The sequence below is a fragment of the Cryptomeria japonica genome, chromosome 2 (genome assembly GCF_030272615.1).
Source record: "Cryptomeria japonica chromosome 2, Sugi_1.0, whole genome shotgun sequence".
Taxonomy (NCBI): domain Eukaryota; kingdom Viridiplantae; phylum Streptophyta; class Pinopsida; order Cupressales; family Cupressaceae; genus Cryptomeria; species Cryptomeria japonica.
The window spans coordinates 435,562,116-435,588,367 of record NC_081406.1 but is presented as its reverse complement, the minus strand read 5'-3'; the positions used below and the strand labels follow the sequence as shown (position 1 = coordinate 435,588,367).

The 26,252-nt window shown below is 36.2% G+C and overlaps 1 protein-coding gene across 2 annotated transcripts in view; it reads right to left on the bottom strand.

Annotated features, from left to right (window-relative positions):
- The window catches only part of LOC131031580 (exocyst complex component SEC6), a 269,379-nt gene that overhangs the window by 181,791 nt on the left and 61,336 nt on the right, over positions 1-26,252 (bottom strand). For both annotated transcript variants that reach the window (XM_057962728.2, XM_057962729.2), the window contains exons 7-8: positions 15,848-15,940; positions 6,982-7,008 (exon numbers count right to left, since the gene is read on the bottom strand). In XM_057962728.2, coding sequence (XP_057818711.2) covers positions 6,982-7,008; positions 15,848-15,940 — 120 coding nt within the window. The remainder of the gene's footprint in view (positions 1-6,981; positions 7,009-15,847; positions 15,941-26,252) is intronic.

Genomic DNA, 26,252 nt, shown 5'->3' with positions numbered 1-26,252 from the left:
TAAAAACTCTAAATAGTAATAAAGGGGAAGGATTGTTATTGTCAATTCAGCACATTGTATTTACATCTTAAAATTTCAGCTTTCTTTCAATTTGTTTAAATTATTTTAATATTTGCAAACCCACTGTCCCAAAAATTTGGGAAATTTTCCCATCATCAAAACTCAGATAAACACTGTTTATAGCTGATTCCTGATAGAAGCAAGTTTACAACTTTCTTCATAGTTGTTTCTCTGTAATGCTTTTTGGCATATGCCTGTTAACTTCCTCAATATTGTGATTTTTGAAATTCCAGCATTTATGATATTTCTAAAAATGGAATTCAAATCTGATAAATATATGAAAACGTCCAATAGACATAGCTCCTCCATAAGAACTCCATTGGATAAGTTCATACTTTATATTGACAAACTAAGCACTTCTAAGAAGGAAAAATTAACAACATCTGGTCCAAATACTTGTATCCATCAAATCAATCCCATAGGCAAATAAGTCGGCTCTAATTTGAGGAATAATGAAAACTTATAAACTCAACCTGATGCCCTTGAAGATACTACATCATTGAAGAATGTGTTTTGAGAAATCCATGCCATTTCAGATGGGCATTTAGATAAGTTAACTACCCCTGGGAAACGTAAGTGATAATTCCAGGCTATACTCGTTATAACAAAGAAAATATGGATTATAGCAAAGCACAGAGGTCAAACTAAGCATTTCTAAGAAGGAAAAATTAACAACATCTGGTCCAAATACTTGTATCAATCAAATCAATCCCATAGGCAAATAAGTCGGCTCTAATTCGAGGAATAATGAAAACTTATAAACTCAACCTAATGCACTTGAAGATACTACATCTTTGAAGAATGTGTTTTGAGAAATCCATGCCATTTCAGATGGGCATTTAGATAAGTTAACTACCCCTGGGAAACGTAAGTGATAATTCCAGGCTATACTCGTTATAACAAAGAAAATATGGATTATAGCAAAGCACAGAGGAAGTGTACCCACCTTGAGGTGCCATGGAGCAACTAAGATCTAGTTGGGCTACTTTTTTAGGTGCAGCTGGAGCAGATGTACCTCCAGGGACATCTTCTCCTCCAACTCCTTGATTTTAATCTTTTTTTATTTTCATTTTGTTAATGGATTGTCTACGATGGGACACCAACTTTTTTCAGAAGGGAAATAAATGTCAACAGTTATTTGTTATCAGAAAAAACATTTTCTGGCCTACTTTGTTGTATTGTTGATTAATTGTCAGCTGAGAGTGTATTTCAAATGGTATTTATGAACAGTTAAGACCAATAATTGTGTCTTAACCAATAACTCTTGGCCCTATATAGACCAATAATTGTGTCTTAACCAGTAACTCTTGGCCCCATAAATAGCATTTATACTATCACCATTATGGCACTGTTTTTGTGAGAGCCTATGCCAGCAAGAAATGTATTGAACATTGCTCATTCAAGAAGAGCATTATCTCTATTCTCTCTGTATTGTTATGATATGTGATTCCAATTATTCGTCTGTATGGAAACTCACAAATTGGTACTGTAGCATTGTCATAACTATTTGAATTTAGTTCTGTATTTTAGATATGATCCCTGTACTGCATGTATTGTTAAACCCATAGAAACAACAGTCGGGAAAAAAACGTGTTTTTTCCGGATTAATCGCGGATCGGATGGAATGCCAATGAATTCCCCAAAATCGCGCATAAAAATCGTTGACTTTTTTCAACGATTTTTTACGATTTTTTACCGCCGAAAATCGCCAATAAAACACCACATAAAAAATAACCCTAAACCGCCAAAATAGGGCGCGAAAATCATCCGCTTTTTTTCTTTATAATTGTTTCGCGCTTCGGGTTTTCCATATCTCGCCCGATAACTTGCAGGCTGAGAATGCGGTGTACGGTTTGCAGGCTGAGAGTGCGATAACATTTAGTTTGCTCTCTTCGCTGGTGTTGCTAAGCTAGTTCGCTCCAGTTGAACTAGTTCTTTCCGGCTCCTTCACCGGACTGGGCTACCTCTCCCCACCGCCATTCTTCACCGGCAACTATCATTGGACAATCAACTGGGCTGCGAGTGCAATACTTCCAGGTATTTATGCTCAACATTCTGTGATAAATGACCATTCTCCAGTCTGTGTAGGCATCTTAACTTTTGCACAACATTCTTTCTTAAGTACCAACTTCCTAGTATTTACGCTCAACAAGGTTTCAATATTTGTCATAATGCTAGAAATAACCAGTAAGAAAAACGTATTTTGATTTGAAACTAACATTCACAGTTTACATACTGTGAAATACATTATAGATGCAAAAAATTAATACTGAGAAATACATTATAAATGTATAAATTTTCACACTATTAACTTTTTGCATTTATAATGTATTTCATAGTATTAAGTTAATATTACTGTAATTATTAAATATTATGTATTACTGTTAAATTACTATTTAATTGTTTAATTATTAGATTATCATTACATAATTAAACTATTTAAAACTCAGTAATTTTAGAAATTACTGTTTAACTATCTAGTAATTTGCAATAGTCTGTAGCTTATGTAAAACAACCCCTTTTGTAATTTCAATCACTGTCAAACCCATAAAGCTTCTCTGTACTAACACCTTTTAGATCAGCGACTGAATCTTTTTGATCAGTTGCCTTGTGATTTTGAGTTGATATGATAGTACTCTTATGACAAGTGTTCTTGACTGTATTTCCTGCTATATCTTTGACAGTAAACTCCGATTGTCCTGCTCTGCGCCTCTGAGATTGTTTGTCTCCTAGGTCACTTGATATTTGTTAAATGCTTGTAGTATTATATCCATTGCCTAAATCATTTATTCAAAATATTGTTTGTCTCCTAGGTCCCTTGGTTGGTAACGTTACTACCTCAATTTCTGATTTAGGCAATAATAAAATCCGAGAAGGTATAGATGGCTTGAGAAATGAATTTTACCTTCTTCTACAATCCTAAAGCAGTTTGTACACTTGTGTACAACTGGGCTTTAATCTTAGTAGCTTTATCAGTGTTCTTCTTTAGATCAATTAAGGAAGAAAACAACAAGTGTTGACTCTGTTTTTGCTCTATGGAATACTCTGGGAAACTAACACCATTTTGCATTTGTCTTTTCTTAGGCTGAGACTGTAAACTTTTCTGTTGTAAGTTCAAATTTTAAATTGCCTTTGGGTTTTCTTCAAGGGACTCTTGAGCATATTTAGTATTTACTTATTGACTTAATCATTGAACTGGAGTCTATCTTATGTATTTTGTTCTTACTTTATTCCTCTTCATAGTTTCTACTTGGTGGTAGTGATAACAGGTTGTCCAACTTTAACCCCCCGTGCTTTGGCCTTTCATCAGCATTTATGTGAATATTTCATCTCAACTTAAACACAATAAAATAGAAACTAAGCAGAAGCACTTGAGGTACCTGCAGGAGGAAAGGGCACTTTAACTTCACTAGATCCTATTGGTATCACTGGTCTTGGAATTAAAATGTCTTTTGCATACTGCTTCAAAAAATCAAAAGAAAAAACTCTTGGATAATTTATAAAATTTCTTGAGAAATAGGAACTGCTTGTTATACAGAATAATTACTGTTTAACATAAACTACAGACCTTACGTTAAACAGTAATCATTCTGTATTACCATTAATTAAACAGAATAATTACTGTTTAACTATTTAAAACTTAGTAATTTTAGAATTTTTTTAATTAAACAGTTAAATATTTACTAATTTCTATTTAGTATTTAATGTTAAATATGTAATCTGATTGTTTTACTGTTAATTATTAGTTAAATTTGTATTTAATAGTAATTAATTGTAATCAGAATTTACATTTTCATTTACAGTAATATTTAATATTCATTTTTTGTTATCATAGATCCATAATGCCATTTTCCCTATAGTTATTAACATTTAATATACAAAAAAATGAAAATTTTAATATAACTGTCTAGTTTTCATGATGAATGTCCAACGTTAACATACACAAACCCAACCCTAGATCCCTCAAAATTTAAAAACTGCGTGTAATGCTTTTGCAGAACTGATTCTTGATCACAATGCCACGCCAAAAAGACTTTGCATGGACACATTGCACAGCAATTCCTGGTAGCACGAAGGTCAAGTGCAATTGGTGTCAAGATGAGATCGGTGGTGGAATTTATCGTTTCAAATGGCATTTATCAAAAAAAGGAGGAAATAACACCGAGATATGCAAAAAATGCCCTGCAGATGTCTCGTATCAAGCAAAGCAATCTCTTGAAGGGATTGCTGAAAATAAGGCCAAAAAGGCAAGAATTGGGGTTGAACTAGGTTCTACTTCTACAAATCCTAGGATGCATGATTTGGGTGAGGATGGTGAAGATGGGAGTTTCAGGGAATCTGGGTCGACACATAATTCTATAGCACGTGGACCAAACACAGGTGGAGGAAACACTAATGCTTTCTTCCAACCTCGTACCACACCAGGATCACAAACCACTTTGGAGAGTACAGGATGGAGGAAAACTGTCACTGAACAAGCAAAGAAGGCAATTGCTAATTATTGGTACTCCTCTCACACGGCATTCCATGCTTCCAGAAATCCATATTGGCAACCCATGGTAGATGCTATTGCAGCTGTAGGTCCTGGGTTTCAAGCCCCATCTTGTGAATCATTGAGGGTTGGTATGCTGAAAGATGCAGCAGAGGATGTTCAAGATGTTGTTAAACAACATCGATTGCAGTGGGCTAGAACTGGTTGCGGCATCATGTCAGATGGTTGGACAGATAGAAGGAACCGAACTCTCATTAACTTCCTTGTCTCTTGTGAGATTGGCACTGTTTTTTTGAAATCTGTGGATGCATCTAATATGATGAAATCCACAAATGCATTGTTTGAGATGTATGACGTGGTAGTTACGAATGTAGGGCCACAAAATGTGGTTCAATTTATCACAAACAATGTTGTTGCTTGTGTTGCTGCAGGGAGACTTTTGATAGATAAATATCCTTCCATGTTTTTTACACCATGTGCAGCACATTGCCTTGATCTAACCCTAGAGGACATTGGCAAAATTGAATGGGTTAAGGCTGCATTTCAGAAAACTCACAAGGTTACCAAATTTGTTTATAATCACACAAGGGTTTTGGCTATAATGCGCTCTTTCACAGTAGGCAAGGAGCTAGTTCGACTAGGAGTGACAAGATTTGCAACATATTTCCTTGCATTACAAACATTATGTGAACAAAAAGGTAATTTGAGGCGAATGTTTGTTTCAGCTGAGTGGATGGAGTCTGGTTTCACAACTCAAGCAAATGGCATAGCAATGGCAGAGTATATGTATTCTACCACATTTTGGGAATCTATTGAACAAATTGTAGAATTTTCAGAGCCTTTAGTAAAAGTCTTGAGACTAGTGGATGGAGATAAACCCCCCATGGGATATGTGTATGAGGCCATGGATAGGGCCAAGGAGGTGATAAGGAGTAAGCTAGAAAATAACAGAGATAAGTATATGCCGTTGTGGGACATAATTGATAGGAGATGGGATGGACAAATGCACACTCCTCTCCATGCTGCAGGATATTTTCTCAATCCTTTGTTATTCTATAAGACTGACTTCCTGGAAATTGATGCTAAGATCAAACAAGGCTTCTTCAAGTGCATGGAAAAAATGTTTCCTGACTTGGAAAAATTTGATGCGGCTACGATAGAGCTGGAAATGTACAAGCATGCTAAGGGCTTTCTCTCTTCTAGGGCTGCTATACAAAACAGAAAGACAATTCAACCAGGTAGACTCTATAAACTTTTGACAATCTCTTTATTTTGCCAACCATTAAGTTTGTTAAGATTATAAGATATTCTTAGTCTTACAATATCATCTCCATATAATGTGTTTTTCAGCTACATGGTGGGCTTCTTTTGGAGATGAAATACCAAATTTAAGGTGGATGGCGGTGCGTATTTTGAGCCAACCATGTAGCTCATCAGCTTGTGAGCATAATTGGAGTGTGTTTGAACACATACATTCTAAGAAACGCAACCGCCTATCACAACAGCGACTAAATGACTTGGTATTTGTTCATCACAACCTCCGCTTGAAGATAAGGAAAGCTCAAGGTGAGAATATTAATATATAGTTGCAGTTTTTTGAATTGTATTCACTATTCATTGGTTTTTCATTTGTAAGGGAAACACTAATTTCTACATGGGCAAAATCAGGAACTATTGAGGAATGCTTGCCAATTGACCTCGATGAGATATATCCAGAGTGCGAGTTGATTGCTGCTGATGATGCTGATGATGATGATGATGATGTTGATGATGATTATGCTGTTGCTGATCGTCCGCTTGTGTCTGAAGATTTTGATATCATGAGGCAAGCCAACTTTCGTCCTGAATGGGTTGAAGGAATTAGGACAGGCTCTTACCCAGGAGCTTCATCATCAGGGCCTCCTACTCTCTAGCATGTCATTGCCTACATTTGAGATTTTGGAATTTTGTACTTAGTTTACAGGTTGACTTTGTTCAAAGTCACAAACTATATTGTAATTGACATTTTGACATCTATCACCATCTAGATATTATTTATGGTGTAGTATATTTTGTGGAACGTAATCAGTGATATGAATATAAACAACAAAAATCTATTTCCTGCAATTCATGTTTTCAAGTGTCTATTTTATTTGCCTACAATATCTCTATGCTATGGAAATACCCTAAAATATATAAAAAAAGTAGTTTTTGATTGTTTTTCTGCAATTTTTTACGTTTTTTTGTATATCCGATTTTTTCCCGATTTTTTGAAAAAATCTTATACTTTTGTTTTGCCGATTAATTCCCCAAACGATTATTGTTTCCTTGGTTAAACCAAATTCAATGACAGATGACATAGATTATAAATGAATTATAGAGAAAAATAATATGAACACTACCAAGTTAAACATTCATAACCAGGGTACATGATAAGATTAAGATGATACCTTAGAACACGCACCAAAGTGTGAGGACTGCAAATCAAAGAAAAATTTAAAAGCAATGAGCCAAAAGTTTTTCTTATTGAACTATTGTTATGGAAGACTAAATAAAATAGAGTGCAAACTTCTACAAATAAATACATACATAGATAGACCTAAACTACACTTCTCAATCATAAAAATCAACTGATCCCGATATTCATCAATCAACACAAGCAGGAATAGTTAGTACACATAGTTACAGTTAGTGTGAAATAGCATGCATGGCATGATTAATAATCAAGAGAAGGTAATGTTATGTACATGTTGTGAATAACTCTAATTCCTAACATCATGTACAACTTATTCATGTAACAATAAATTTAATGAGTTAATCATATCTAAAAATAGTTATCTCTACCAAAGATTGTGGTTTCCATAGAAAACTTCCGAGTGTATAACAGTCCTTTCAACTCACGATTTGTGGTACAGTCACATTGATGACCATCGCAAAGTAATCATCAAATGTGCGCATGAAACCATATTTTGGTAACTAACAAGCGTTATGCTTGCACAGCTTGATCATAATGTCCCCATCTCAAGCATAGTCTAATTGTGGACAATTAGCCTGTTTCGAAGTTTTCTATAGCCTAATTGGTAAGGAAGAACTCCAAAGTTGTTGGAGAGCATAGGTTCAGTTTCGCAACATTGTTATTCATGGCAATGAGTTCAATTGGTCATGTGGAGCCTCTTGATTATTTCAAAATTGATTTTTTCCCTTTTAAGAGCTCTCCAAACTTCTTGAAGAAGTTTGCTATTTTTAGAAAGTCACCTAGTTGGGTCTAATCATTGTCCTATGTCGTCAATATCATGTTGGTATGATCATAATAACATTTTTATGTCATTCTGGTACTTTCCACAACTTGTATGAATTAAATTAATTATTCACTTAAATTGTCTAATGTTGAAACTTGAAATATTAAGAAGACAATTTAGTGTAATAGTTCATTAAAAACAAATTATAAGTGTGTTTCAAATTTCGACGCCCAGCCTTGAGGGATCTTATTGCACATTGAAATATTATTTATTTTTCAAAAAGGTCTTTTTGAAGAAAAAAATTATTGTTTCAAAATTATGGTTATTTCCCTCCAAAAAAGTTATAAAAGGAGATGAGAGCTCATTTGAAGGGTTAGCCATGAAATGTTATTTGCTCTTGTTATTGGAGAAAACCAGAATTCTTTCAAATTTTCTTGAAGACAAAAACCCTCTTGGAATTGCTGGTTTTGGGGATGAAACCCCTGCTAACTGGTTAGAGTGGTTTCATACAAAGATCACCTATGAATTGCAAAGTGAAGATTCAATTTTTGGGTTGCATCCATGGATAATTTTTTATGTGTTTTGAGTAGCATATTTTGGTGTGTTTGCTATCAAGTTTCAGAGCTTTTTGAAAGTGTTTGTTTGAGGTGATTCTAAAGGTACCATTGCTAGTCGTACACCTCATGTTGGTCATACCATCTACGTTGCAGGTATATGATGATTTAAGTAAAATGATATCTTCTGATTGCTTTTGTTGATTGCTATCTCTGCTAACCTAATGATTGAAGAGTGTTGAGCAAACCAGTGGAAAGGCTAGCCATACCATATGCTGGTTGTTCCTGAAAATGGGGCATGTGAGTTTATTGACCCAAGCACCGAATTTTTTGTGAGTTTTTCATGTTGGATGGTGTCGCTTAGACCCACGGAGGATGGCTGCACATGTTTTAGGTTGAACTTATGATGTTGGAATGTTCCTAAATGGGTCATACAGTCTTCTGGAGTAGCTGTTCCTGCTGTTTCAGTGCTATGGAAGTCCTGCACATCTCTGAAATCAACTTCCAGATTAATATGTCCTTCCAGTGAAATTTGGTGAAAGTTGGACCTGTTTTGAGGAAATGTATCGGCCTATGTGTGTTTGAGGTGTGTTAGGGACGAGTTGGATGAGTTTTCTGGGTGTTCATCTCACTGTTCAGACCTGTTGCAGTGTGTTACAAGTTGATATCAGACCTGCAAGATACCTTATTATCATCTATCTGAGGTATCCTATTTGTTGGGTTCTTGATTGCACTGATTATCCATGTTATTCAGCCTATTATGAAGTGTTGAAGCAGACATATGATATTGTATTGCTTTGATACTTCACTATAAACACTGGATGGCAGTACCACTAGTGATCATTTCTCATTTATGAATGCACCCCACTGAACAAGTGAAGAATTTTGGATTTTCTCACCCCACTAAACAAGTGGAACATTGTATTTTGCTTTCCCAGTGAATAAGTGGAAGTGCATTGTTTGCTTTCCCACTGAACAAGTTGAAGTGCCAACTGAACAAGTGGACATATTGTATTTACAACTCTGCTGAATAAGCATGAAATGTTCTTTCTTTTCAGAATTGCATAAGCACTCCACTAAAAAAGTGAAAATTGGCCAACTTGCTGCCTAATGCATTTCCCTTTCAATTGCAGCACTCTAGTTAATTCAAATTGTATAGTTGTAAACACCATATGCTCTCACCTTGCCCATCTCGAGAACTGGGTGATTAGAAAGTGGAAAGGAAGTTGCATTGGATCTTACTTTCAGTTACAAAATATTTTCAAAATAAATTAGGGTGTGTATACATAAATAATGTGCAACTGTCTTTACTCTGACAACATTTTATAAATAAGCAATTGCACTTTATTTAGTTAGTGCCATGTTTCACTATCTTGAATTCTTCATTTTAATGTAATCTCCTATATCATTTTATTCTTGAATTGTGTGGACATGCTCTTTATCGAGCACTGACTCAAGGAAAAAAATTGCATATGCATCCTCAACTTTTATCCATTTTTCCCTATACCATTGTCTCCAACTGGGTTCTACAAATATCATATTCTAAGGCTCTGTTGATCCATGGATGAGGGCCTCTACTTGTGCTATCATTTTGTCAGAGAAATTTGTGTCCCATACCTATTTTTGCAAAACTTCTTAACTTAAACATCCATCTAGAAGAAACAATGCCAAACTGATTTTTATACCATTCATTCATTTTTCTTCAGAGATTGCTAAGGTTCTCACAAATATTAACATAGAATGTCTTTCGATGTCCCCTATTTCAACTTCCCAGTATGCCATCTGGTTGGCAAATTCTAGGTGTGATAGATAAGTATTTCCAGATATTAAGTGTGGAATATGGATCCCTCTTTGAATACAGTTGATATCCAGCTGAATTGGTCAAATGATATGAAAGTGTTATCGTAGATGTTTATTTTCTGTCTGCTGTTAACCAATGGTTAAGGTCAGTACCCAATCTAATTTCTCACTTTGAAGCGCCATCTCTTTCAAACAGTACCCAAGACAATACCTAGCGCATATTCCAATGACAATTAATGAAATTCTGAAGATTAGTCCTGGCAATCAATCTGCAGTTTTTGTGTTGAATATTTGACCTTTTTTCTTTTCTTTCGCCAGTTTTATCGAGTTTCATGAAGTTCACTATTGGAATAGTTATGAAGGGCTGGCTGATCAAGCCAACTATCGAGATTTTCCATATATATATGTACATACACACAAACACAGAGATTCTCTTGGATTTTGAAAAAGTAGCAATTTATTACCATTATCTGATCAAACTATGGTTTCAATAAAGAACATACTTGACAAGGTCACACTACACAATATACTTATTATTTGGTGAGGTTATGGAGTACTCAGATTCCTTGATTTCAACATCTCATAGTTATGGTTGAATATTGCTGTTCCTACTAACTTCTTCAAGCAAAAGCATGTCTATTTTCTTTTCTTGACTTTGAATGTGAGAAATTGACATTTGTTACGCAAATGGTTGCTGTGATGTTCCACAAGAGCAAGGATGAAAAAATTGAGAAAATTGGGACAATCGCAATTTCTCCCAAGTCAAACCCTAAACGATTTAATCGCAGGAAAAATCGGCACAAGTTTGACTGAAAAAATCATTGAAAATCACGATTAAAACAGCATTGACTCGCTGGCATTAAAAAATACGAAAATTTTGAAGTGAAAAGTGCCAAAAAAACCCTAAATTTTGCGTGGGAAAGACGGCGACGGCGAGCAAAATCTACTGAAGCATTTTCCGTGTTTTTTCAACTCTGTGTTCAATCACGGCCGAGTGACAAAGGTCTCGAGACACGACAACAAAAAATCATAGGGCGAGCTATGGCATTGACCTGCACGCTGCACTTAGTCGCGATGACCCCTCGTTCCATTTCTATGGAAAGGTCGACGATCTTCCTGTTCCATTTCTTTGCGATTCCAATAAGCCAAAGTTTCATTTGTAGTTTAGGGTTCCTTTTTAGTTTCTTTTATAAAAAATTCTATAGTTTATAAAGATTTGAACATCCATTCTATATTTTAATATTAATGTTAATGAAAAAATAAATATTATTTTATTTAAATTAATTTTATTAAATTTTTATAAAAAATAATATTCAAATTTAGTTTCTTAATATGTTTTTTCAATAGAATTTATTTTCATATTTTTGTTAAACTAATTTTATAATTTTGTAGATATATTTAAAATCTAATATTCACAATTAAATATTAATAATTTATTATATTTTCAGTTTAATATTATAATAAATTCGTAATATATTCACTTATTCGGTATTATGTTATTATGTTCTATAAATTTAAATTTAGTGTATATGTGTTTTTTTAAGAATAGTTTAGAAATTATATATTTTTAAATGTTCGATATATTTGCTGTTTTTTTCCCGATTTTTTCCGTAGTCCCAATTTTTTTAAAATTTTGAGCCAAAAGATTTATTGTCAAGTAAGAGTTTTTCATCTTTGCACAAGAGCACCCACAATAAGAAGAGTTGATGGTGTCAAAGATTCTTATGAGGCTCCTTAATCTGTTTTTGATAACCAGTATCCATGATTTGTGATTGGCCTTGAGGCACGTGTGTTTGTCAACGGCATTTTTGTTTTCCTTTCCAGAGTTGAGTTCTTGCTGCTTTAGACATGATCATCGCAGAACTAAAAAGAACAGCGCTCTTTTCCTATTTGAAATTGTTTTCTTTGCAATTTCCATTCAGACTGCTACATTGGATGGTGGATTGGAAGTGGACTTTCAAACAGCCTCTTCAACTCTTTTGAAGCTTTGATTCAGCAGAACTCCATGGAAATGGAAGAGATTTAGTGAATGCTGGAAACCAAGGCAACCAGCCACTTCCAATCCAAGTTACAAGACAAATTGTGAAACTAAAAAGATGTAAATGTGATTTGACTGATCCAAACATTCAAAATGTTGATCAGATGAAACAAGATCATCAATGACAATTTCATCCGCTGTCATTTTTGTCATTGTGAAACAAAATTATTAGAGATTGATTGGCACAAAATTACAGAGCTTGTGGGGATTTAAGAAATTAAAACATTCAGAATTCAAGAATTACAGTTACTGAAGATATCTGGATTCTCCTCTGAATATTTGTGTATGAACAGGCATAGTTCAGCAATACATTGCCCATCCTTGTGTTTTAGTATGGCTAGGGCTCTCCAACATCCGGGCTTTCACACTAGCAGTCATGGTTCTATATCATCCCTACAATATGCTGCATTGGCTATCTCCTCTCTGGACTCTCGCTGGCAAGCATTCTCAACGGTGTTGGTACTCCTACAATGGTCAATGACATTGTTGTTGGCTACTCCAACACATCTCAATACACAGCCAATTGAGAATTTTGATTGCCCACCAAGATCATCTGCTTCTGTTTACAATATTTCACAGACTTTCCCAGCCCCCCTCCCCCCCATCTTTTATTGTTCTCACTAGTGGGTTTACTTCTTTATTCGTGGACAGCCCCCTCTCATGTTTGTTTTTTGTCTAGGACCTCCTTGTTTTGCCCTAGCCCTTTGCTATCATACCAAATGTACGTTCCAATCCCATTGATCAGTTTTTCGTGACTTGTGGACGTTAATATATTTTCTTTCTTTTTTGTGACTCTCGTTCATTTATACCTATAAGAGAGGTCATTATAGTGATTCCACCATAATGTTTTCTTAGCAAGTTGATTGAATTGAGTTTATATTGTTTCAACCTAGAATCTTAACCAAGTTGTAGTAAGATAAGGTAAAATGTTAGAGCAGTTGCATGGCTTGTGTGGCATATGGACATTGTTGTTTACAAGTCAATGAAGGTTTTTAGAATGCATTAAACCATTATAATTTATAATAACTCATGAGATAGTGGCTTGAGGAAGAGATCCCCCATTCACTATTTTAAAATTTCTCACATTTTGGCTTTCTCCAAGTCAATTACCGTTTTATTCCTCATTTATGTATGTCCTATAATCGTTACTTTGATTGTGCATGCTTTGTTTCATGGTATTTGCACTTAAAAACCTAGGGGCTAACATTGATTCAACCTATGAATCTTAAATGAGTTGTAGCAAGAAAAGGGAAATATTACAGCAATTGCATGGCTTGTGTGGCATTTGGACGTTGTTTGTGCAAGATAAGTCCATGAAGGTTTTTAGAATGCATTAAACCATTGTAATAGCTCATAAGATTATGACCTAAGGAGGAGATCCCTCGCTCACTATTTGGAATTTTCTTACATCTTGAGTTTCTCCAAGTCAAGCGTTGTTGTCTACATCATTTATGTATGTTCTATACTCTTTACTTTGATTGTGCATGCTTTATTTCATATTATTTGTACTTAAAAACATCACACTCTATACATTGGAATTGTTTTTCCTCCATTTTGAACGTGAAACAACATTTTAATCAATCAATGCACATAGAAATTTAGTAAGGTTCTTGTTCATGAATTATATAATGAAATATCCACACTAATTATAGATCATGTAATGTCCCCATTCTATGCAATATTGTTCAATGAGCTTTTGGCCAGTTTCTGAGTATTCCCATAAGCTCCTAGGTAGGCTGGTGAGAACTCCAAACTTCTTGGAGTGCACTGGTTCAGTCTTTCTTGGTTTTTGTTGATGGCTTTCAGCCCAGATGGCTCTAAGGATTGCAGAAACACTTTCAAAAGCATTTTTGAGCTTCTGAGGTGTTCTCCAAACTTCTTGCGGAGCATGTCTATTTTAAGTAAGTCTCCAAGCTGGCACCGGTCTTCATCCCACTACCTCAATTTCATGTTGGTGTGCTCAGATTTGGTTTTTGATGACTCGACAGTGCTTCCCGCAACTCGGATAGGAATATTTAAATATACACTTAAGTTTGAATGTTTAATGTTATATTATTTCACTTAAGTGTTATATTTTTATGAAGTCTCTTTATGTCCCCTCAAGTGGATGCCTAGGGAAAGGGGACTTGCACATAAAATCATTTTATTAATTTGGACTGTGCTTTTGGTGGGAATGAGTTATTTAAAATTTTAAACAGGCTTATTTAAAAGGAGGTTTACACATAACGAAATGCTGCCAGATTGAACTAGCGTGTCCTTCCTCAAAACTTATGACGACGAAAACCCTCATTGGATCACTGATTTTGGAATTGAAAGATAATCCCTAGCTGATTTGGAGTGGTTCTTCTCAGAAATCACATTATTCTTCACAGAGTTTGCAGATTGGGGTTCCAGTATGAATATTTTTGCATTTTACTGAGCACAAGAGTTTTGGATTTGTTTATTTGTTATTACTGCAAAGATTAATGATGACTTTTCAGGGGTTTTGAAGCTTCCTTTTGCCGATTGTAGAGTTTGAGGGTTTCATGTGTGCACTAGCTGGCCGTACCACTTGTTTGTGCTTGGAAAGTAAGGTTTCAGAGTCTAAAATCAATTAAGGTTGTGCATATTTTGATCTTCACAGCTGGGCAACTCCATTAAGATGCATTTTGAGGCGGTTGCTGTTGGCACATTTTCAGAGAAGGGCTGTACCAATTTGTAGGGGTCCACGGAAGCTGGTCAGTAAATCCTAGTTCAAAGAGCCTAGTTTGTTGGAGCTTTATGAGCATGGTTGATGGCACCTAGGCCTTTCTAGGTTGTGAAAAACAAGGTTTTAGGTGTTGCTGCCAAAATTTAAGATAGCTTCCCCTGTTTCAATGTCTTGGTCGATGCTGGGAATGTTTGAAGGTGATCCAAACCTGTAGCTGTCATTTGTTTTGGCCATTTTGGGGTTGTTATAGAGCGCTGGGTGTTTGTGAAGCTGTTTGGTGTCTTTAAGGAGTGATATATGTCAATTTGAAGGGTGTTGAAGGATAATTTCATGGCCGTTTATCCTGCAACATAGGTGTTTTCAGACCTGTCATCACATAGACCCATGTTTCAGACTTGCCTACATTCATATCAGAGTATTTGAAGTATGTAGGAAGAGTGATATTTTGGGTGTTGTTTCTTCTCAGCCTTTTTGGAGCAGTGTGGTTAGTGAGTTTTAGAGACTCGCTGGGCTAATAAACCTACTGTTCTGCCTGTAGCAGCTCATTGACTGTACAAACCAGACCTGCAACAACTCATGTAATCAGTTGCCAAGGTATTCCCTATGCCAGGCATTGTCATGTTACTCATTTCTTGGTGATTTGGCACTCTTGTTTAATTTAAAACCAGGATGCTCTGTTTCAGTTTAATCACAGCAAACATAGTTGATTTGTTATGTGAATATTGAACTTGCCTTTGTCAAAAAATTAAAAAAAAAATAGGGATGGCTAATACAGATCACATATGAATTGCAAAATGATTGGAAATGCTATTTGAAACATACAAAAGATGGCAACACAAGAAAATGCACTGTACAATCTTTCAAGCTCATGGCATATTCAATTACCATTACTTCTTTCTCAGATATATTAATAGCCATAGCATTACAAAAATAAAATTCAAGAATTAAATACCACAATAATATCTAATGAGGGAAAAAAAGGATAGTGTTCCCTGCCTATCCTTGGCCAGCTTGAAGAAGTTGGATATGTGTTCCCATATTATCTTCTCAAATTTCTCCCACGTACGATCTACATCCTCAAAATACTCTCTGTAAAGAATTCAAAATACAAATTAAATATAAAAATCCCTAGGTATTTATTTAAAGAGTGCCAAAGATAACATAAGACTACACTGATATGAATTATGAACATGTGTGAATTATAAGATACAATGCATAAGTAACTCCACAATGGAGCAAAGCATTTGGCCAAAACAAATCTTTGGCATATTTACTTTATTGATATTCTATAAGTGAAATAATTTACAACGATAGCAAAATCTTGTACTAATTGTGGCATATGCTTCACTTAATAACATAAGGGAAAAAGTATTATTGGGATACTATATTATTGGGATACTCTTCTGTGAGTGAAGCTTCTGCCTTCAAAAATGCTCTCAGCTCTTATTCCCTTGCTACTGGCCAGCAAGTTAACTGGGAGAAATCTACTATTTACTTCATCAACACTCCCTTGTTGAGGCAGCTGAGGATTGCTAACATAATTGGCTGTAAGGTTGAGCTGCTCCCCTCTACTTATTTGGGCCTCCCTCTTGGTTTGGCTCCTCCAAACTCTTTCTGGAATTCTTTGATTGATAAGTTCAACAAAAAACTGGCTGGATGGAAAGGCTCTATGTTGTCGCAGGTTGGTAAGCTCCAGCTTCTTCAAGCTACCCTTCAGAATCTACCTGTTTATGCTCTTAGTTTGTTTAGTATACCGATCAAATTTGCAGAAGCGTTAGAAAGAATTCAGAAAAGATTTCTTTGGTCTAGTGTGGAAGATAAGAAAAGTATTGCTTTGGTTCTTGGGATAAAGTTTGTAGTCCTAAAAGTAGTGGGGGGTTAGGTATCAAATCCCTTAAACCTTTCAATAAAGCTTTGTTAGCCAAACAGGTTTGGAGGGCCTATGATATTAAAAGAGATTGGAGTAGGGTGTGGTTTGACAAATACATCCATAATCAGCCCATTCATTCCCTTCTCTATTCTGAAGATATCCCCGCAGGATCTTTTATTTGGAATAGTATGATAAAATCTATTAAAGTTGCTAAAGCTGGAGCTGGCTGGGTCCTTGGCAAAGGTAACAAAATCATATTTTGGGAGGATGTCTGGATCAAAGATGAGCCTCTTCTTAACTAGGATTGCAGCCATATCATTGAAGATTGTAAAAGGAGGTTTGGTTCTATGGTCTGTACTTATTGGCAGGAGAATAAATGGGTTAGACTTAATGCTATTTATGCTGGATTTTCTTTGCTCCAGCATGATTTGCTGTCCTTTTCTGTCAGCAAAGAATCAGATGATGTCTTCTTATGGAAGAGTAATCCTAAGGGTACTTTTACTGTTGCTTTTGCTTACAAAAAAATATCAACTCGGGCTTGTAACCCTATATGGACTAAAGTTTGGAATAGATTCCGCATTCCTAAAGTTAATGTTTTTTTGGCTTGCAATTCATAACAAGATTCTCACTATTGATAACCTAGTCAGAAGAGGATTTATGATCCCTAATAGGTGTGAGTTATGTCAGAAAGAGGCTGAGTTTGTGGATCATTTGTTCCTTCACTGTTCTTTTACCTGGAAAATCTAGGGTAAATTGTGGATGCAATGGAAAGTTAATTGGGTTATGCAAAATAGTTTTAAGGAAGTCCTTTGGCATTGGATTTTCCCTACCAAGCTTCCCATCATCAAGACCCTTTGGTCCTTTCTTCTTCCTACGACCTATTGGCATATTTGGAAGGAGAGAAACAATAGAATTTTTAGGGAGACTAAGTGTTCTTCTCAGGTGGTCTATGAAAAGATTTGTAGGGCTATTAAAGAAAACATCAACACCATTCACAAAAGCAACAAGCAGTGTACTTATATTGATATGAATGATAATGAGAAAAGGATTCTAACAGAATGGAAATTAATGAATTAAGGTTTGGAAGTCTGATCTGAAGAGTAGAAGAGATAATATGGTTTGGAGGTTCCCTCCTCATGATTGGGTGAAGGTGAACTTTGATGGTGTAGCTAAAGGAAATCCAGGTAATGCTGGTGGGGGAGGTGTTATCAAAAACTCTTATGGCTTTTGTGTTGTTGTGATTGCTTCTCCCTTTGGAATTCAAAACAACCATGTTGCAGAAGCTCTGGCAATGTTAAAATGTCTTCAGCTTGCTCAGGGTTTCAATTTTAAAAAAAATTGGCTGGAGGGGGATTCCCTTAATATAATTCAGACTATTAAAGGTATTAGTTCTCCTTCTTGGAATATCCAAAATATCATCGATAAGACAAAAAAAATGTTAGATTCCTGTGATAGTGTGTGGTTATTACCCATACCTTTAGGGAAGGTAATAGGGTAGCCGATTTGTTAGCCAATGAGGGGGTCATTTTAGCGGAAGATGCTAATTATATCGGAGAGTCATCATGTAAGAACAAAGTTCGAGAGCAATTATTTTAAGAAAAGGATCATAGGTAAATATTAATCTCATTATTACCCTTTTTGGTTCGGACTTCAATGATAGAGTTTGGAGTGAGGCGGATTGTCAAATGATGACCTGTCTCAGGCGTCGCGCTAATGAGTATAGGTGTGAAGGGCCTTATCATATTAAGCACTAGGTTAATTTGCATGTTTTAAAGGGCTACTTGAAAAACAAGAAAATTACCTTGGTATTCGATTCCAACTTCTCTGTTCTTCAGCATCTGGTCAGTTTGTGCTCCCCTGAGGGTTTCGATTTGAACAGCTTCTACATTATGGGTGGAAATCTCAACCGTAATGAGCCCACCAGCTATGATAGTTGGAAGGGTGAAAGGAAAATTTGGAGAAGGTTGCATAAAAACGGCTTCACTGATTATATGGAGAAATTGCATGGGAGCAAGAAGTTCGTTTCCCGTGGTTTTGCCAAGGGTTAGAAAAATAACAAAGTTATTCTGTTTGGTCGGACCTGGAGAGTGGATGAAGATTTGGTGGCTGAGGTGACTGGTTTGCAGAAGGACGGCATCAAGTTTTATAGAGATCGTAAGTTCTCGTTGGAAGCCATCAAAAATTTCCCCAAGAATGAAGAAGAAAGGGCTCGCCTTGCCAAAAAGGATAATATTTCCTATTATCTCCCTAACCAGGTAAACTCCTTTTGGCAGAAAATGTTGAAAGTGTTAATGGAGTATCTTACTGTTGATGGTAGGTTTTTGAAAGTCTATAATTATCACTTTGTTATCCTTAATCACTTTCGCCATGGCTCTAAGATATCTTTGCCCTTCTATCTGGCCTCCTCCTTAATGACAGTCTGGCTGACCATGCTAAGAAACCCAATTCCTACCCCATTGCCCACCAAGGTCTTATTCTGTTAATTTATGAGTATCTTAAGGATAAAGTTAAGGCTAATAAGGATGATCCCTTTGTGGAGAATGCCCATATCTCTGAGGATTATGACAGATCTAAGTCTGATGAGGATTCTACCAATCCTCCCCCTAAAAAGAAATCGAGGGTTAGTAAGAAAGGTGACGTAGACGCTGAAGAGACGGCTGATCCCGAGCAGGAGCAAGAGGAGGAGGTTGAAAAGGAGGCAAAGCATGAGCAGGAGAAGGAGGTGGAGGGTGAGAAAGGAGACAAGGATAATGAGCAGGGTAAAGAGGATTTTGATGAGTCAGAGGAGAAGGAGAGTCCCTATGATACGGACAACAGGGATGAGGTTCAGAATAATATGGAGGAGGGCAACCCTAGGTCTGAGGATTCTACCCAGAACATGGAGGATGCGGATACTATTCTGAATGCTCCTAGAAATATCTCTCTGGATATGTTTAATTTCTAGAAGTGGGTGGTTGATAATATTACCAACATTTAGGAAAAACAGAGAGAGATGGAGCTCAAAATTGATAATGTGGTTAAGGATATTAGTGATAAAGGAAAAGAGGAAAATTCTGAGGATAATAGTGAAGCACAGGATGAAAAAGAAATTCTTGACTGGTCGGAAGGTGAGATCATAAAGGGAGATTTGAAGCACCTAGAGGATGTGGTGAGGACTCTCAAAGAAAAGGGTGAGTCTGATTATGAACTGATAAACAACAGGATTCAAAAAACCGAGAGTGCTCTGAGGAAATTCATGGAGCATAGTTTGGCTGTGTTGAAGGTGTCTTCCCAAAATATGAATGCGCTTGTTGCATGCCTGGAGAAGGATAAGCAGAACAAAGACACTGTGATTGTTGATGATGAGTCGGGTTCTAGCTCTGTCCAGCATTCTTCCAGACGCAGAACTAGGCAAAATGCTAAAGAGTTGAAGCTAAAGACTAAAGGTAATCAACAAGTGCAGGAAAGCAAAGACCTTAAAGAGGCAGCAAATGCAATGATGATGCTTGTCAGGGATGTTGAGGAGACCATAAAGATTTTCACCTAGATGTTCTAGTTTTGTTTTAGGTGTGTCAGTTTCTCGCTGGTCTTTTGCTGTTCTTTTCTCTGGCTGTTGTCTTTTGTGTTGTTCTTTTGCAGCCTTTCTTTCTTCGTTTTGTCCTCTCTTGCTTCTCTAATGCTTTTCTTTTCGATATGTAAGTGGGTTTCGGGTGCCTTAAAATCTGTTTTTCCTTAATCAAAAACATAAGGGAAAAAGCAATAAAAAAATATGAACAAATGCTTACACCTTATTTTTTCATAGACATTCACATTGTCAATCATAGAAGTGAATTAATTCGTGTAAATTATCTATACGTTGTCAATAATGCCATGTGCATCAATGACTCTTCTTGAATAATTCCTAGTAGACACCTAGGTAGTCACATTCTAATATACAATTTGTTATCTCTGCAGCATTTGTGCTACTATTATCATAGAGAGGACCATCCTCCATAAAAAATCTTGCCATCAGGTACATTATGTTGCAATTATGTCCTAATGATCCATTGTGTTTCCTATATTGAGGATGTCTACTTCAAGCCAACGTACAACCCTCCTACCTAGGTTGAATTTGTCTTCCTTTTGGCTGTTAAATGAGGTACTTAATACTTAGACAATGCAGGTAGGAACTCGTTTCAAATACTTCAGAGTCCCTTACACGATTCAATAAGCTACACACAGAAACTAAATTCATTATTTTTCTCACTGATCTCACTTTCATTCTTCTCAAATCAATGGCACAAAACTAGGCACAAAGTCTGACGAAGGGATTTTCCTCCCAACTCTTTAGGCTTTGCAAGACCAAAGGGCAGCTCCCTTAAAGCTCCAAAACAACCACTAAAAACTTGACAACAAATGACTTGGATCTAAATGAGACAAGACCCTTTATGCTCCAGTTTCCTCTTGATTGTCACTAACATTGAAAGCATTTGCCTATTTGCACCAAGTCAGTTTGTGCAGATCAAGAAAACTAAATAGTTGTGTCTGCATTCTTTTGAAAACAATAACAAGCAATCTTGAAAGTGGAAAGAAACACTCCGATCTAATTCTGATATCATCACTTAATTTCTGAATCCCCATAAACAGAAAAGTAAACAAGATAGGATTAAAATAGATTGTACAACAATTCCATTTAAAAAAAAATCTTTTCACAAGAAAATGCAAAAAATAAACATCTTGTATGAGCACAAAAACATAGCTATGAATAGCACTTCTATATTAAATTTAAATAATACCATATTACAAAGCAATGCATCTTGTCCATTAAATGATAAACTCAAATGAAGCACAACCATACAATATGTTAAGTTTTAACCCTATAAAATAGGATGATCACAAGGAATTCACAATTTTGTTTGGGATATATCTAAAGGACATATTATATGCTAATAACATAGAACCTAATCTATATGAAGCAATAACTTCTTCAAGATTTTTCTCCCTGTAGGTTCCACCATTGAGTAGCAACATCACCCTCTAGAACATGAACGAGGAATGCACACATACTATAAAAATAAACTAAGACAAAATAAGTTTCTAAAGAACACAAAGCACTCCAGCCAGGTAGAAAGATGAAGCAAGTGGGTAAAGCCTCCTCTTATAGCACTTATAGCTCCTTCATTGATCTTCTGATGTATCCAGCATAAGACAAGTGTCCTTTGGGATCTCTTTTCCAAAATGGTGCACCCTCACAAAATGCTAAGAATAGTATAAACATAAAAATCCAAGTATTCCCCTTTTCTACATCTCCTAGGTGACAAAAATACAATCCATTCACATGCATGCTTCCTTGTCTTTTTTCACCAAGGAATGTATTCAAAGCATTTTGTCACCCTAGGTACAACTTGTCCTGTTTGAAGGAGAAATAGATTACAAAAGAAAATACGTATATATGCTTCACACATTAGTAAGAGTTCAGCATAATATTTTATAGCGATTATGAAAGGCTCTTTAAGCAATAGATGGCATCAAGGTCTTCTCCCCAGTGGGAATGAAATAGAAGTCCTTCAAGACTTTCACTCAAGTAGCATCTTCAGGTGAATCAGCCTCTACAAGTGCAAAGACATCCCTCAATACCCCAGTCCATGCATCTATGACAGCTGCATGAAATTTAACAAATGGTTTGACCATTAATTTTTAGCCCATCAACTCCTTCAAAGGCATTATTGGTACCTTTGGATGTGGGAAATGCCATAGAATTAATAGCTTTAACAAAACTGTCAATAGAGGACTTGATGGTTGTTGTTAATCAGATTTACTTCTAATGCATTAGTGGGGGTCAATAGTCTACACAAAAACCTCAGCTAGGACTCAGTGCAGACTCGGCAAAAAGCTCAGCTAGTACTCGGCAGAACAAACAACCTTAGTTTTACAAAAAGAAAAATAAATTAATGTATTTAGAGAACATAGAAGCCTGTTTGACTATCAGTTTGTCATAATTTGAACATTACACGTCATATGATCTTCAAACACTCAATATTTGAAATTTCATATTTCATACTCATAGTTTCAAACTTTCAAATGTATAATATCATATGTTTATAAATGTTTACATATAATGATATGTCAAAATGAGAAAAACAACCAAATACAATCTGCATCTTCCTCTTTCCCCTCCTAATGTAACTCAATTTGTCAGGCCTCAAACTAAAAGGTGCTACAAGATGATGAATTGTTTCTTCAACATTACCTTTTTGGATCTCAAATGTTTGTCTTCTCCTCTCCTTCCTTTATTATTTGGCTGTTCAGACCTCTCTTTTGGACAAAATTGGACAAAAAAATGGTAAAGAAAAAGTCACTTTTAATGTTTTTCTACATCCCACGCCGCACCCAAGCAGACTTGAGAGTTTGCGCCCAAAACTCGAGAGTTTGAGTCTAGGACTCAAAGAGTCTTGGGGTGAGACTTGGACGACTACTCCCCAGAACTCTTCAGGACTCACCATGGGAATCAGTGGTGAGTGGACTTGGCCAAAGATAGGACTTGGGAATTTGGGGAGTTTGGGGATTTTTGGAGAGTACTCACACAAAATTCATCATTGCTTGTTCATGTACTAAATGATGCACTTGGCTCTTGAAAATTTCTCCTACAGAATTGGAATCTCTATAGCATCTTGTGATTTGATAGGAGGGAAAAAAATCTACTCCAACAGCTTGTGGCCTTTCTCTTTCTTCTTGAAAGCTATTTGTTCTCTGCCTATAACATGTTCAACTAGGTTTTTTTTCAACTCCATTCCTCCTTGAGGAATATATTCTCCCTTCCCAAACCCATAACCTTATTCTTTAATGCTTCAGACTGCTTGGAATAATGTATGAAATTGTAATAACTATACTTTGCCACCTCCATTACCCTCTCGGATAACTACACAATAGTCCTGTCTCCTACTTTAGAAAGTTGTATAATCCCTTTAGAATCCTCAAGCTTAATTGGTTCAATGGCTTGTCCTATGGAGGGGCAACAATCTACTCATCTAGTACTTGTGTATCTGCATTGAACTATGTTAATCTCTTTCTTCTTGAAAGCTATTTGTTCTCTGCCTATAACATATTAAACTAGTTTTTTTTTCAACTCCATCCCTCCTTGAGGAATATATTCTCCCTTCCCAAACCCATAACCTTATTCTCTAATGCTTCAAACTGCTTGGAATAATGTACGAAATTGTAATAACTATACTTTGCCACCTCCATTACCCTCTCGGATAACTACACAATAGTCTTGTCTCCTACTTTAGAAAGTTGTATAATCCCTTTAGAATCCTAAAGCTTAATCGGTTCAATGGCTTGTCCTATGGAAGGGTAAAAATCTGCATTGAACTATGTACCATGAAAAAACTTGACAATTTAAGCCAAGTTAGCTTCGGATCCAAACACCTTAGAGTCCCCAACACCTAAAACTTGATTCAATACATTGCTTTTCTAGGTACCATCATGGAAGAAGCTTTGGATCCAAGTTTTTTAATTAACTCCCAAGCTCTCTCAAAGGTAATATCTTCCTCAATCACAATCTTATGCTTTCTAGTTGGGGATCTATATATAAATTCAAGAGTGTCTTGCTTGCTTATGTTCACTAATTATTCCACAAGAGGCTTTTCTTTCTAGACTTGGTTCTTTATGACACCCCATGACTGTTGGAATTCCCTTAGTTGAATGGAGTTTTCATCCATGAGCATTACCCTCTCATCTTGTATTCTTTGGTCATTCTGTTGGAAATGTTGTCATTGATGTCAAGTAAGAAGATAGTGTCATAAACAAGTTGTCATTGATGTCAAAGGTGGTATGAGAAATAGGTGTTGCCAAATAAGATATGTTGATACAAATCTTTCAGCAAAGAACATAAATACATTGATTATATTTAAGAGATTGTATCTTAGATAGGTTGGAATGAATATCATTAAGTAGCAGCAATTGAAATTAGAAAGACAATGACTCGGTTCTTAATGACAGTGATATAAAATGAACAGCATACTCATTAAGATGGTTGACTTCAATATACATGGTAGGCAATGTGTTAGAGCAGCCATATCATATTGATAGCACTGATAGTGAAGACTAGAACATATATGATAATGCACAATGGATATACTCGATAAAAGGTATAAAGGTGTGAGCAGTCATGATTTTAAGTCAGCAGCAACAACGTATACAATAGGAAGTCAAAACAGCGACCATTGTTTAGACATGGACCAGCTAGGACTCGAACCTAGGACCTTCCATACGCTGTTGGAGTGCTCTACCACTGAGCTACTGGCCCCTCTTGGACCAGTCCATCGTCGGTCCGGGTGTAGCTTATTTCCAACAGCAACACCCCCCCTTAAGCCACACCTCTCGTGTGCTTAGGGCTCTTAGCCTGGACCTGGCTCTGGTACCATGTTTAGAAATGGACCAGCTAAGACTCGAACCTAAGACATTCCATACGCTGCTGGAGTGCTCTACCACTGAGCTACTAGCCCCTCTTGGACCAGTCCATCGTCGGTCCGGGTGTGGCTTATTTCCAACAGCACCAACCATCACAGTCAGTAACCATCATAGTCAGCATATTATAAAGTTATAAGAATTATACATAACTGAGCTGATGTTGAGCAGATATCAGATTATGTTCAAAGAATGATGAGCAGCACTTTGTTTGAAGCGATTAGAAGGAATTATATAAAGGTGACTACAGACAGCCCGATGGCAAAGTTAATAATGTTTATGTGTGTGAAAACGTCATGTTCCTACCTACATAGATGGCGATGAATCCAATATTGTTGCCATTGATTCTATGAAGAATACAGTATATGCACAGATGATAAACGAAGGCGGTGATTCTAATTGAAATGTCCATGACAGTGGTTGTATGAAGAAGTTTATTATTGTTAAATTTAAGTGCTAAGATGTTAAACAAATTAATTAACCATAATCAAACTGTGAATAAACAGTAACAGCAATGAAACACAAGACACGAGACACCAATAACCTGGGAAAACCTCCCTCTTGGAGGTGAAAAACCCAGCCTTAAACTATAAGATGTATTATATCAATGGCAAGCAATTACAATATAACAGACTTATCTCTGATTGCTGTCTAACAACAAGTTGTCATGATGATAGATGACGAAGCCCTAATCAGCAGTAGATGACCAAAGGAGTGGATCAGCAGAAGATGCCTTCAACAGACTGAAGTGGAATCCTGACAACTTCGCTTAATAAGTCCTTGAAGTTCGCCAAAGTGCAGACAAGAATAGATCACTTAGCATAGAAGAGCAAAGATAGGAAGAGCAGATCGCATTTTGCAATGTAATGAATTGTATGTCTTCATCTTGAAGTTGTTATGTATATATACCCTTCTTTTGGCGGTAGATCTCCTTAGGTCGGCTTGCAACAATATTAGTTTATTGTTATATTTAATATTTACCACGTTGGACATTTAGGTCTAGCCCAATGCCTTAGCATGTTACATTTTGGGCCCAGCCCTATCACATATTGAATTGTCTTTCCCACGTCACATTTGGGTCTAGCCCAATAATAGTTACATTGA